At 52.9% G+C, this 12,058-nt stretch overlaps 2 protein-coding genes across 2 annotated transcripts; one reads left to right on the forward strand and one right to left on the reverse strand.

Moving 5' to 3' along the window:
* Nucleotides 1-32: 32 nt before the first annotated feature.
* Chrne (cholinergic receptor nicotinic epsilon subunit) lies at nt 33-5,763 on the reverse strand. Its single transcript, XM_042680655.1, has 12 exons — nt 5,460-5,763; nt 5,088-5,230; nt 4,922-4,966; nt 4,708-4,817; nt 4,409-4,564; nt 3,665-3,765; nt 3,139-3,339; nt 2,948-3,062; nt 1,316-1,430; nt 1,050-1,236; nt 855-961; nt 33-775 (listed from the first exon to the last, which is right to left on the reverse strand). Exons 1-12 carry the CDS (start codon nt 5,503-5,505, stop codon nt 620-622), a joined length of 1,482 nt encoding a protein of 493 aa, XP_042536589.1. The 5' UTR covers nt 5,506-5,763; the 3' UTR covers nt 33-619.
* On the forward strand, nt 1,449-2,697 carry CUNH17orf107 (chromosome unknown C17orf107 homolog). The gene is made up of 4 exons (XM_042680656.1): nt 1,449-1,704; nt 1,817-2,035; nt 2,130-2,408; nt 2,502-2,697. The coding sequence occupies exons 1-4, from the start codon at nt 1,639-1,641 to the stop codon at nt 2,595-2,597; spliced, it is 660 nt and encodes a 219-aa protein (XP_042536590.1). The 5' UTR covers nt 1,449-1,638; the 3' UTR covers nt 2,598-2,697.
* Nucleotides 5,764-12,058: the final 6,295 nt, after the last annotated feature.

The following is a 12,058-nucleotide window of genomic DNA, read 5'->3' on the forward strand; positions in this document are numbered from 1 at the left end:
GCCCAGGCTGGCTTCCAACTATGATCCTCAGATTCAGTCTCCTGAGTAGCAAGTATTACAGGCGTGAGCCACCAGCACCCAGCTTTTGTATTTTCTTTCACAATACTGGGTATGAGTCAGGGAGAGCCAGCAGGAGTTGGGACAGGAGCACTGTGTGTGTAATCTGTTAGTGATTACACTCATAGAGGTGAGATGTATGAGGCCGGGCCCAGAAAACTTAGGTGTCATGATTGAGGAAGGGCAGGACATCCGGGCCCTAAACCTGTAATGGTCTTCCCCTTCAGCAAGATAAAGCCAAAGAAGCTGTGGATGCTCCCCAGGCCTCACTTTGTGGGGACTATTCTATTGTCTAGCAAATGGATAAAGATCACTTAAAAGCTCATAGGTCTAGAGAGTCACTGTGCTAAGAGAAAAAGGCAGAAATCTACAGAGCTAAAGTGAGGGCAAACTGCTCTCTGGAGGGTTGGCACCAAGGGCATGCACCCCCTACGGGACCACAGTGGCACATGCAATCTCTGGGGGAAGTTCGCAAAACAAATTCATTGTCAAGGGATTATAATTCAGCTTTTCGAAATCTATGTCCTGAGTAAGGGGAATTGACGCCGGGGCAAGTGCAGGCTCAAGGTTGGATGCATGGCGAGTAAGGGAGATCGGGCACTTGGTTGAAGTAGCCCCCAAGGAAGATGAGGGCGGAACCCACACTGAAAAGCACCAGGGCGGCCCAGAAGCAGACGTTGTCCAGCGCCTTTCCCATGCGCACCCAATCGGACACCTCCTGGGGAAGAGAGTCAGGCTGAGTCCCGGGAAGGGGCAGCTTCCCGGCCCTAGGCCCCTGCCTCTGGCTCCTGGCCCACCTCGCCGGCAGCCTCCTGATCTCGCATACTCTCGGCCACGAAGTTCACAGCGTCCACACAGCACCGGATCTCGGGGGCTGCGGCTGCCAGGCTCTGGCAGAGGGCCGCTGGCGGAGGGACACGGCCTTTCACGAAGTGCTTCCTCCGCCGCGGCACCCTCCTGCCCCCGCCTCCCGCCCGGGACGCGCGGCTCACCGGCGCAGGCCCCGTGCCGGTGCCGCTGCCCCTCAAACACCAGCTCGCTCCGCGGCTTCTTCAAGATCAGCTCCTCCGCACGGAGCAGTATGCCCACGGAAGAGGCCCGCCGGGGCGGCGAAGCGGCGCTGGGCGTCTCGGAGGGCGGCGCCGACCCCAGGAGCCGCGGCAGCAGCTCCAGCAGCACCTGCGGCCGGGGGGCGGGGTCAACCGGAGGCCCCGCCCCCGCCCGCCCCTCCGCTCCCTCCCCCCCTCTCCCTCCGTACGTGGCGCAGCCTCGGGGACGTGGCGTGAGTTGTGGGTGTCCGCAAGGAGACGTTGAGCACAATGACGCAATTCATGACAATGAGCGTGGCGACCACCATGACGAAAATGAGATACCTGGGGAGTCCGGGGTGCGTGACGTCACGGCACCCCCGCCTCTGACGTCACCTCATTGCCCACAACCAATAAAGACGCTGGTGCGAGCCTCTGACCTCACAAACGCACCCCCTCCGCAAGTGGTGGTGATACGGCCCTTCAGGGTCCCCCTCGGCGAGGCCCCGGGCATCCACTAGCCCCTCTGCCCTCCCTACCATCTGTGGCAGCCATGAAGGGCGCCCCCAGCAGCCTGGAAACGCTGCTATGGGTCTACAACTTCCACAGCTCCACCGAGGTGAGGCCGCAGAGCGGCTGGAGACGCCGCCCCCCCCACGGCCTCACCCCCCCACCCCGCCGGGAGCCTGGCTCCCTAACCCCAAGGCCCCGCACCCCTGGTCCTCCCGCAGGTGGCCCTCCAGTCCCCGCTCCTGTCCTCCCTGGAACTCGCCGTGGCCGCCGCTCACGAATATCTGGAGCAGAAGTTCAAACAGCTCAACTCCACTGAGCCGCAGGAGCCACGCGAGCCGCAGGAGCTGCCCACGCCGCCCGCCCCGAAGCCCACCCTAAGGCTGGTGCTACGAGAGGCAGCAGCCAGCATCGTGAGCTTCGGCGCCACCTTATTAGAGGTACGGCGTTGGGGGGGGGGGGATGGAGGGGAGAAAAAGGGGCAGCAAGAGGCAGGAACCCCACTTCCCCGGCCCTGTCCCCCTCCCCATGCAGATCTCAGCCCTATGGCTACAGCAGGAGGTGCGGCGCCTGGACGGCAGCGACAGCTGCTCTAGCCTGGCCCCAGACGCCGGGAACCCGGCCGGAGCGCTGACCCGCATAGCCCAGGCTGCCGGGCAGGGGGCTAGGCAAGCGGGGGCCGCCGCGGGCGCGAGCGCCCGGCTCATGGTGCAGGGCGCGTGGCTGTGCCTGTACAGACGGAGTCTGCAGGGATCCGCCACACTCCTGGAACAGTGGGGACGCCAGCTGGGCTTTGGAATCCCCGGGGAAGCGGTGAGTTCGGGAGGGGGGGAGGGGGTACCCTCGGAGCCTTGCTAAAGGGGAGGGGGGCTGGGGAGACATTAAGCCAGATTGTCCCCTCCATAGACATCTTCAGCAGACCTCCAGGTGTTGCCCAGCAGCAGTGAGGAGGAAGAAGCAGAGACTCCATCGCAGTCCCAGCCCCACTCCGCATCCAAATAAAGCCCCACAAAGAACGTCCGCCCAAGGCCCTCCTCAAGTCTCTTGATTCGCGGCTGCACCTCTACCCAGGCTGCCGCTGGCTACAACTCCAGCCAGCACGGCCCCGCTCCTACCCCCCCCCACGCCTTCACAGGCCCCGCCCTCGTGACCACGCCCCTTCATCCTCACGGCCTTCTCAACCCCGCCCCGCAGGACCCGCCCCTACTGACGCCCGTCCTCACCTGGCCTCGGCCCCGCCCCCTCCGCAGAGCTCCGCCCCTGCCTGGCCTCGGCCCCGCCCTCCCGCAGAGCTCCGCCCCTGCCTGGCCTCGGCCCCGCCTCCGCAGCTCCGGGCTCCGCCCTGCAGTTACCTGCCTAGCAGCGGCACGCTCAGAGACGTCTCTGGGATTTTCTGGGCAATTAGGAACAAGAAGACAGTCTGGGCGAGCAGGACGTTGATAGAAACCGTGCATTTCTGGCCGCCGGCTGCAAGGAGCCTCCGGTGAGACCCAGCCCCGGCCTTGGAAGCGAGTTGGGGTTCAAGTTCGGGATCCCTTCTTACCCTGCGCTGGCAGGAAGTAGGCCAGCAGCACGAGGCCCGAAATGAGCACGCAGGGCACGATGATGTTAATGATGTAAAAGAGCGGCTTCCGGCGGATGATAAGAGAGTACATGACGTCAGTTTCCCCCTGGCTGTCAACCGAGTCTCCTTGGTGGCGGCGGATCACCCCAGGGCAGAAGTCGATGGCCCACTCCCCGTTCTCTGCACGAAAGGATGGGGCTCAGTCTGGCCGCTCTCACACCTGACCCTGAAGTCTGTAACCCCATCCTCAGGAGGAGAAGAGGCCGGGTGCACCGCCCTGGCCCCGGGCCTTCAGGATGGGGACATTTCGGGCAGCCAGAGGACAAGAGAGGAGACAGGACTCGTGTGACAGCCGAGGATGACTTTAGAAAGGGACCAGCTAAAGCCGGGTTGCTGCAGTCAGACCTTGGTATGTATGGTCGGGGGGCACCCTATTCTGGAAGACCCCTCCGGAGCTTGTGTAAAGAGAGAGGGGGGGAAGTCTGGGGGCACATGGGGGCTTCACCAGTAAAGGCCTCCGTGTCGATTTCAATCTTGTCGATAGTGTCGCCATTGTCGTCCACAGCAAAGATGAACTCCACCTCTTGGGCATTGTAGGTCTGAGAGCTGTGGGACCAGAGCCAGGGTTCCTATGGCAAAACCTCAGGCCTGGGCCCTGCCTGCGGCCCGCCCTTGAAGCCCGGATCTGGCCCGATAATAAGGCCCTGCCCGTACACCTGTTAACATCCCTAAGTTATGGGGGGGGGGGGTGTTTTTTTGGTCGTGGGGCTTGAACTCTGGGCCTGAACGCTGTTCCTCAGCTCTTCAGCTCAAGGCGAGCACTCTACCACTTGAGCCACAGTGCCACTTCTGGTTTTCTGAGTGGTTTTTTGGAAATAAGAGTCTCACAGACTTTCCTGCTCGTGCTGGCTTTGAACCAGGATCCTCATAGGATTACAGGTGTGAGCCACCAGGACCGGGCTCCTATGTTTTGAGATAACGCCTCAAAACCAGCCTAAGCGGTTCTTGAACACCTGGCCTCAAGTGACTTCTCCTCCTTCCAATCCATCACCACCCTCCCCCACACACACACACACTTACACTGGGACTACAGGCTGGAAGTACTGGTCAGTGCCTCTCAGCCTGGTTCCAACCACTAATTGATTAGAAGGAGGTCCCCTGGTCCACCCTGGCATCCCACTTCCCCATCTGGCCCCGCCCCCTGCTCCAGGCTCTTCTAATCCGGGGATCTCTGAGTGACTCTTCCCACCGGAAAATGAGCGAGCAGTTCTGCCAGTCGAAGGGGAAGTAGGTGACCTCCACGGCGCAGGTGCTGCGGTAGATAGCTGGGGGCAGCCAGCTCACGTAGCCACCCTCCGAGATCAGCACGTTGCACTCATAGGCCACGCCAAATTGGCCATCAATACTGTGGGTTCGGGAAACGGAGCTTTTCACAAAAGGTCCACACCCCGGTCCAAGTACCCCCCAAGCCCGGTGCCCCACACCAAGCCTAACCCAGCCGCCGCCTCCAAGGCTTCCCTGAATCCTGGCTTTCTGAGCAGTCCTCACTTATTTTCCAGCACAATCTCGGGCAGCCACACGAGTTCCGAAGGGACCCGCAGCGTCTCTATGCCCCCAAAGTCGTCCTTGCTGTAGTTGAGTCGGTAATCTTGCCAGTCCTGGAGTTGGGGGACAGAGGGGCTGGGCCTCTCCTCCCCCCACCAGCTGGCTCCCAAGAGGAATGGAGGGGGAAGGGTCCACACTGCTCCCACATCCCACTCACGATTCCAATCCAGACGTTTGTGGTGAGAGTCTCCTCCTTCTCGTTCTACCCTCAGGAGGGAGGAGGGCAATTGAAACGGGGTTCAAGACCCGTAGGAAACATTAGAGTGAAGCTCAGGGTTTGCAGCCCGCTGTGGGATTGCAGGTTCTGGATTGGGGCATCTTACCAGTGAGATGAGGTTGGTCAGGGTGACCTTGAGGGTGATGGACACCGTGTCCTCCGGTGCCCTCACAGGCCGGCACCCGGGGTCATAGTTGTCAAAGAGGTGGTGATAAAGACTCTCCTCCTCATTCTTCCCGGAACCTCTGCCTGCCAGGAGTCAAGAGAAGCAGCTCCCTGGACATGAAGAGCGGAGAAGGCCTCTCCTCTCTGCTCCTCTGCACAGAAGCACTGAGTCCGTTTGGAGTCTGTCTTTGCAATCAACTACATCGCACCTGGGAACCCAGCACTATACCGCAGGCTACTGCTTTACCCTGGCCCCTTCTTGTCACTCACGCTATGTGTCCACTTGCCTCCCCTGACCCCTGTCCCTACCTACCAACAAGCCCCAAGAGAAGCAGGACGCACAGCTGAGTCCTGGCCATCCTGCCGTCTGACTCTGGGTTATTCTGAGCTTTGGCAGGCCTGGAGGGAAGCAGACTAAGGTGCACATGGGGGGGGGGGGGGGGTGAGTTCCGGGCGGGTTAGGGAACTGTCACCTAATCCTTTCCTCATCCCAGCTGCAGCTGGGAACAATTTGGCTGCTTCCAGAGGCAGCTGCCCCCTCCTGTGTTCCCTGCCTCACCCCATCCCAGCATCCTTTGCTTGATCTTCAGCCAGCTCCCAGACCTGAATCAGGACAGGAGCAGACCTCTTTTCAAAAAACAAAAAACAAAAAAAACCCCACCCATATTGGGACCTGAACTCAAGGCCTGAGGTGCTATTCCTTAGCTTTAACTCTCAAGATTAGTGCTCTACCACTTGAGCAAAGGCTCACTTACAGCTTTTTGGTGGTTAATTAGAGCTGAGTCTCACAGACTTTTCTGCTTGGGCTGGCTTTGAACCTCAGCCCTCTCAGCCCCCTGGGTTGCTAGGATTACAATGTAAGCCACTGGCACCAGGGTTAGGAGCATGCCTAGAACTACAGACAGCAGGGAGGGATAGGGACCTTGCTCCTGGCAGGCACTGGTGTCCTTTGAGTAAACTGCCATGTGTAGGTGATTCTGCCTGATTGAACACCCACCTGCGGCCCTATTTACCCATGTAGAACCCACGCAATCACTACCCACACTCTGGCCAAGGTTCACTAACTCAGTTTCTACCAGCAGAGTTTGGAAAAATACAAAATCTCCATAAAGACTTAGTCATGAGACACGCAGTCACAGGGGATTATTCTGCAGTAACAGATGCCACCTGGCAAAACCACACTACAATGAAGAACAGAGCCAGGTGCTGGCTGCTGCAGAGCCAGCACCTAGAATTACACCTGCAAATCCTAGCTACTCAGCAGGCTGAGATCTGAGGATTTCTATTCAAAGCCAGCCCGGGCAGGAAAGTTTGTGAGTCTCTTCAATTAACCAAAAAAACAGAAGTGATGTTGTGACTCCCAAGTGGTAGAGCGCTAGCCTTGAGCAAAAGAGCTCAGGGACAGGGCCCTGAGTTCAAGCCCCACAACTGACAAAAATAAAAGACAGGACTCCTTTGATAACCTGATCCCCAGGTCTGTCTACTCCTTGTGAGAGCATTTACCAAAGAGACTCCTGTTTTTCCCTCACCTCTTGCAGATGCCACCTCTAGTCACTGAGTGATAGGACTGTCTATCTACTCATTACCCAAAACACACCTACTGTAAGTGATGGGAACTGAAGCTGTATTGTAGCCCAGCTGGCCACCTGCCACAGCCTCCTGAGTACTGGGATTACAGGTGTGTAGCACCAGCCAACGTAACAAGCTTGCTCTTTGAGTCGCACTTCTCAGTCACCTAGGTGCTTATTTAAAATGCAGATTCCTATGCTACATCCCCAAATAAGACTGACTGGGGAAGATGAGTGGCTAGGGATCCGTAATTTTGTGTGTGCCTGAACCAGGGCTGGAATTTGGGGCCCTGCATTCTCTCTGTTTTCTTACCCATGGCTGGTACTCTACCACTTGAGCCATGCCTTGTTAGTTAATGGAGACACTCTGGCTTTTATTCCTGGCTTCAAACCATGATCCTCTGATCTTAGCCTCCTGAGTAACTGGGATTACAGGCTTGAGTCACTGGTGTCCAGAAGTAATCCATATTTTTTCTTTTTTTTGGGCGGGGGGGGGGGGGGCATCCGGTCGTGGGGCCTGAACTCTGGGCCTAGGTGCTGTCCCTCAGCTTTTTAGCTCAGGGCTAGCGCTCTACCACTTGAGCCACAGCGCCACTTCCAGCTTTTTTCTTTTTGCTTATGTGGTGCTGAGGAATCGAACCCAGGGCCTCATGCATGCGAGGCAAGCACTCTACCACTGAGCCACCTTCCCAGCCCCTCCATATTTTTTCAAAGCCAAGTATTCTTCATGAAGTCGGAAATACAAGAATAAACACTTTTTGTACCATATACTTCACCAATCCAGCAAAGCAATTACCATTGTCCTGAATTTGTGTACAAAGTCAAAGGTTGAAGCCTAAGGAGATTGGAAATAATGCATAAAACATAGCAATCAATGTTATTATCAATTATGTACATCTGTGTTCACAAATACGTGTCAGGGACTAACCTGGATAGTGACCCAAGGACAGACAGTAACCCCCAGAACTATGAGCAGAGTAAAACCCAGGATCCATGGAAGGTCTTGGTAGGGTAAACCAGATCTACCCAGATTTGTCTTTTTTTTTGTTTTTTGGTTTTTTTTTTTTGGTCCAGTTGTGGGGCCTGAACTCTGGGCCTGGGCGCTGTCCCTCAGCTCTTCAGCTCAAGGCTCTACCACTTGAGCCACAGCGCCACTTCTGGCTTTTTTCTTTTTGCTTATGTGGTGCTGAGGGATCGAACCCAGGGCCTCATGCATGCAAGGTAAGCGCTCTACCACTGAGCCACCTTCCCAGCCCCCCAGATTTGTCTTTAAGAACATGAAAGCACTGGACGCCAGTGGCTCATGCCTGTGTGCCTGGCTACTCAGGAGACTAAGATCTGAGGATCACGGTTCAAAGCCAGCCTGAGCAGGAAAGTCTGTGAGACTATTATCTCTGTTTAATCCCCAAAAATGCAGAATTGGAACTGTTGCTCAGTGGTTGAGCACTAGCCTTGAACAAAAAAGGTCAGGGACAGTACCCAGACCCAATGACCAGTACCAAAAAAAAGTCCTTTTCAGCACTTGGGAGGTAAGTAAAAGAGGATCACAAAACCAAGCATTATGAGTTTGAAGCCAGCCTGGACAAGAGCCTCTCTTCAGACAAAACAAAATGCCAGGTGTTGATGGTTCACACCTGTAATCTTGGCTACTCAGGAGACTCAGATCTGAAGATAATAATTCAAAACCAGCACAGGTAGTCTCTGGTCTCCAATTAACCAGTAAAAAGCAAGAAATAGAGGTGTGTCTCAAGTGGTAGAGCATCAGCTTTTCACAAAGTATCCAAACAATGACATAGGCCTTGATCAAGCCCTAGTACAGGCACCGTACTAGGGAAGGGTGGGCACTGGTGGCTCATGCCTGTAATCCTAGCTACTCAGGAGGCTGAGATCTGTGGATCGTGGATCAAAGCCAAACCAGGCAGGAAAGTCTGTGAGACTAATCTCCAATTAACCACCAGAAAACTGGAAGTAGCACTGTGGCTCAAGTGATAGAGCACTAGCCTTGAGCTGAAGAGCACAGGGACAGTGCCCAGGCCCACAGTTCAAACCTATGACCAACAGAAAAAGAAAAGAAAAGAAAAAGTATAATATAAACACATATGAAACAACAAAAGACCTAGAATAGTGAAAGCAGTTCTAGGCAGGGGGGCAGGGGGACAGAAATGGGGGTGGATGGTATCACAATAACAGACCTCAAACTCTACTACAGAGCCATGATTTAAAAAAACAAAAAACCAGCTTGGTATTGGCGCAAAAATAGACTTGAAGATCAATGGAACAGAAGATCCAGAAATAAAACCATATATCTGATATTTGATAAGGAAGCCAAAGATATACAGTGGAGGAAAAAATAGCCTCTTCAGTAACTGGTGTTGGGAAAACTGAGCAGCCATATACAGAAAACTAAACGTGAATCCCTGTTTGTTACCATGTACTAATATCAATTCAAAGTAGATCAAAAACCTCAACATCAGACCCAAAATTTTGAAACTACTGCAAGAGAGAGTAGGAGAAACATTAAAACGTACAGGTAGAAACTTCTTGAATAAAGTCCCAGGGGTACAACAAGAGAGATTTGACAAGTGGGACATCAAAATAAAAAGTTCCTAGGGCTGGGAAGGTGGCTCAGTGGTAGAGCGCTTGCCTTGCATGCTCGAGGCCCTGGGTTTGATTCCTCAGCACCACATAAGCAAAAAGAAAAAAGCCAGAAGTGGCACTGTGGCTCAAGTGGTAGAGTGCTAGCCTTGAGCTGAAGAGCTGAGGGACCCAGGCCCAGAGTTCAGGCCCCACGACCAGACCCCCCAAAAAAAAAAAAAAAAAAAGTTCCTGCACTGCTAAAAACATCGTTACTGAACTAGAAAGACATCCAACAAACTGGGAAAAGATCTTTACCAGTAATATATCAGACCAAGGCCTAATATCCAATATATACAAGGAGCTCAAGAAACTAACCCCTCCCAAAGTTAATACACTAATCACTAAATGGGCAAGGGAGCTAAGGAGAGACTTCTCAGAAGAGGTGAGAATGGCAAAGAAATACATGGGAAATGCTCATCATCCCTGGATACAAAGGAAATGCAATTCCATCTCACCCCAGTGAGATTGGCCAACATTGTGAATTTGAACAACAAATGTTGGCAGGGATGTGGGGGGGAAGGACCCCTACTGCACTGCTGGTGGGAATGTAAACTCGTACAACCACTCTGGACAGCAGTCTGGAGCTTCCTCAAAAAATTAAATGTAGACCTTCCTTATGACCCAGCCGTACCACTCATAGGCATCCACTCTAAACACGAGCCGGGATATGATAAGGACACCTGTACATCCATGTTCATCCCACACTATTCACAATAGCCAAGATGTGGAAACAACCAGATGCCCCACAACGGATGAGTGGATCCAAAGTGTAGGACCTATACACAATGGAATTTTACACAGCCATTAGAAAGAATAAAAGTCATTTGCAGGGCAATGGATAGCACTAGAACAAATCATGTTAAGTGAGGTAAACTAAGCTCCCAGAGATAAGGATGCATGTTCTCTGATCTGTGGAAGTTAGATCCAAAATACACTAGGATAGGATAAGTTCGAGAAGCCCACATACAGTGAGATACTCTTAGGAGAGAAACACAAAGGCACAATGCCTAAGTGGCTCCTCGAATTTATCTAAAATAATATGCATACTGAAACTAACTCCAAGATATGGAAACAAGGGAACTTTTTTTTCTTTTTTTTTAGTTTTGAATGATTCTGTGTTCTTTATGTATGATGTATTCAAGATTATGTCTTTGGGAGGGGCAGTCACAGAACTTGAGGGAAAAAGGGTAAAAAAGTGCAGCAATGGAGTTCACTGGACACTGATGAACACGAACTATACAACTGATGGGTGGAGACAGGTTGGTGGGACTGAGAGATAATGAGGGAACAAATAACACTGTACAAAGAGAAATGAACTCATTACCTGACTCATGTAATCCCTCTGTACATCACCTCTATAATAACAATAAAGTAAATTCATAACATAGATATAGATATATAAATAGAGTCTAGAGTCCTTTGGTTCAAGTATAGTCTCCAAATGATGGACTTTAACCACAGCAACACTTCCAGCTTTTTCTGAGTAGTTTATTGGAGATAAGAATCTCACAAACGTTTCTGTCCAGGCTGGCTTTGAACTATCATTCTCAGATCTCAGCCTCCTGAATAACTAGGATTACAGGCAGGAGCCACTGGCACCCAGATTTTTTTTTTTCCCGATTGTAGGGCTTGAACTCTAGGCCTGGGTGCTGTCGGTCAGCTCTTCAGCTCAAGGCCACAGCTTCACTTCCGGCTTTTTCTGTTTATGTGGTGCTGAAGGAATCAAACCTAGGGCCTCATGCATACTAGGCAAGCGCTCTACCACTGAGCCACCTTCCCAGCCCTATGATAATATTTTTTTTTCTCTTTTTTTTTTTTTTTGGGTCTGGTCGTGGGGCCTGAACTCTGGGCCTGGGCACTGTCCCTCAGCTCTTCAGCTCAAGGCTAGCGCTCTACCACTTGAGCCACAGCGCCACTTCCAGCTTTTTTCTTTTTGCTTATGTGGTGCTGAGGAATCGAACCCAGGGCCTCGAGCAGGCAAGGCAAGCGCTCTACCACTGAGCCACCTTCCCAGCCCCTGATAATATTTTCTTTAAAACAACAACAACAAAAAGCTGGGGCTGGGAAGGTGGCTCAATGGTAGAGTGCTTGCCTCACATGCATGAGGCCCTGGGTTCGATTCCTCAGCACCTCATAAGCAAAAAGAAAAAAGCCGGAAGTGGCGCTGTGGCTCAAGTGGTAGAGTGCTAGCCTTGAGCTGAAGAGCTGAGGGTCAGCGCTCAGGCCTAGAATTCAGGCCTCAAGACCGGACCCCCACAAAAAAAAGAAAGAAAATATTATCATAAAGGTGATGTTACAGTTACATAACTAAGGCAAAGAGTACATTTCTTTTTGAACAATATCACTTGTTCTATCATGTTTTACTTTGATTTGAGACAAGGTCTCACTATTCCTGCCTGGAGTTCACTATGTACTCCAGGTTAGCCTCAAATTTCCAATCCTCCTGCTTTAGCCTCCCAAGTACTGGGATTACAATTGTGCACCACCATACCTGGTGCCTCTCAAGACACAATATCTTTCAGCCTGGGCCAATGGTCCCACACAGAAGAACACTTTAGGTGGCCTCAACAGCTCTCCTGCAGTCCATACATCAGAAATCTTTTCCCTGCAGGAGGTTTGAGAGGCCTCTTCATAGCTGCTGACCCCATACGAGTCTATTCCTGCTGATGCTGGGCCCAGAGCAGGAATCACAGTTGTGACACACTGA

Source organism: Dipodomys spectabilis, unplaced genomic scaffold, assembly GCF_019054845.1.
Source record: "Dipodomys spectabilis isolate Male_0828 unplaced genomic scaffold, ASM1905484v1 ptg000062l, whole genome shotgun sequence".
NCBI lineage: Eukaryota > Metazoa > Chordata > Mammalia > Rodentia > Heteromyidae > Dipodomys > Dipodomys spectabilis.

Excerpts from the sequence above, each read along its gene's own strand:
- CUNH17orf107 (XM_042680656.1), top strand. The coding sequence starts at position 1,639 with ATGAAGGGCGCCCCCAGCAGCCTGGAAACGCTGCTATGGGTCTACAAC. Across the intron at positions 1,705-1,816 it reads ACTTCCACAGCTCCACCGAG|GTGGCCCTCCAGTCCCCGCT; the intron begins GTGAGGCCGCAG and ends GTCCTCCCGCAG. Across the intron at positions 2,409-2,501 it reads TTGGAATCCCCGGGGAAGCG|ACATCTTCAGCAGACCTCCA; the intron begins GTGAGTTCGGGA and ends TCCCCTCCATAG.
- Chrne (XM_042680655.1), bottom strand. The coding sequence starts at position 5,505 with ATGGCCAGGACTCAGCTGTGCGTCCTGCTTCTCTTGGGGCTTGTTG. Across the intron at positions 4,565-4,707 it reads GAGATTGTGCTGGAAAATAA|TATTGATGGCCAATTTGGCG; the intron begins GTGAGGACTGCT and ends CCGAACCCACAG. Across the intron at positions 962-1,049 it reads CCGGCACGGGGCCTGCGCCG|CGGCCCTCTGCCAGAGCCTG; the intron begins GTGAGCCGCGCG and ends TCCCTCCGCCAG.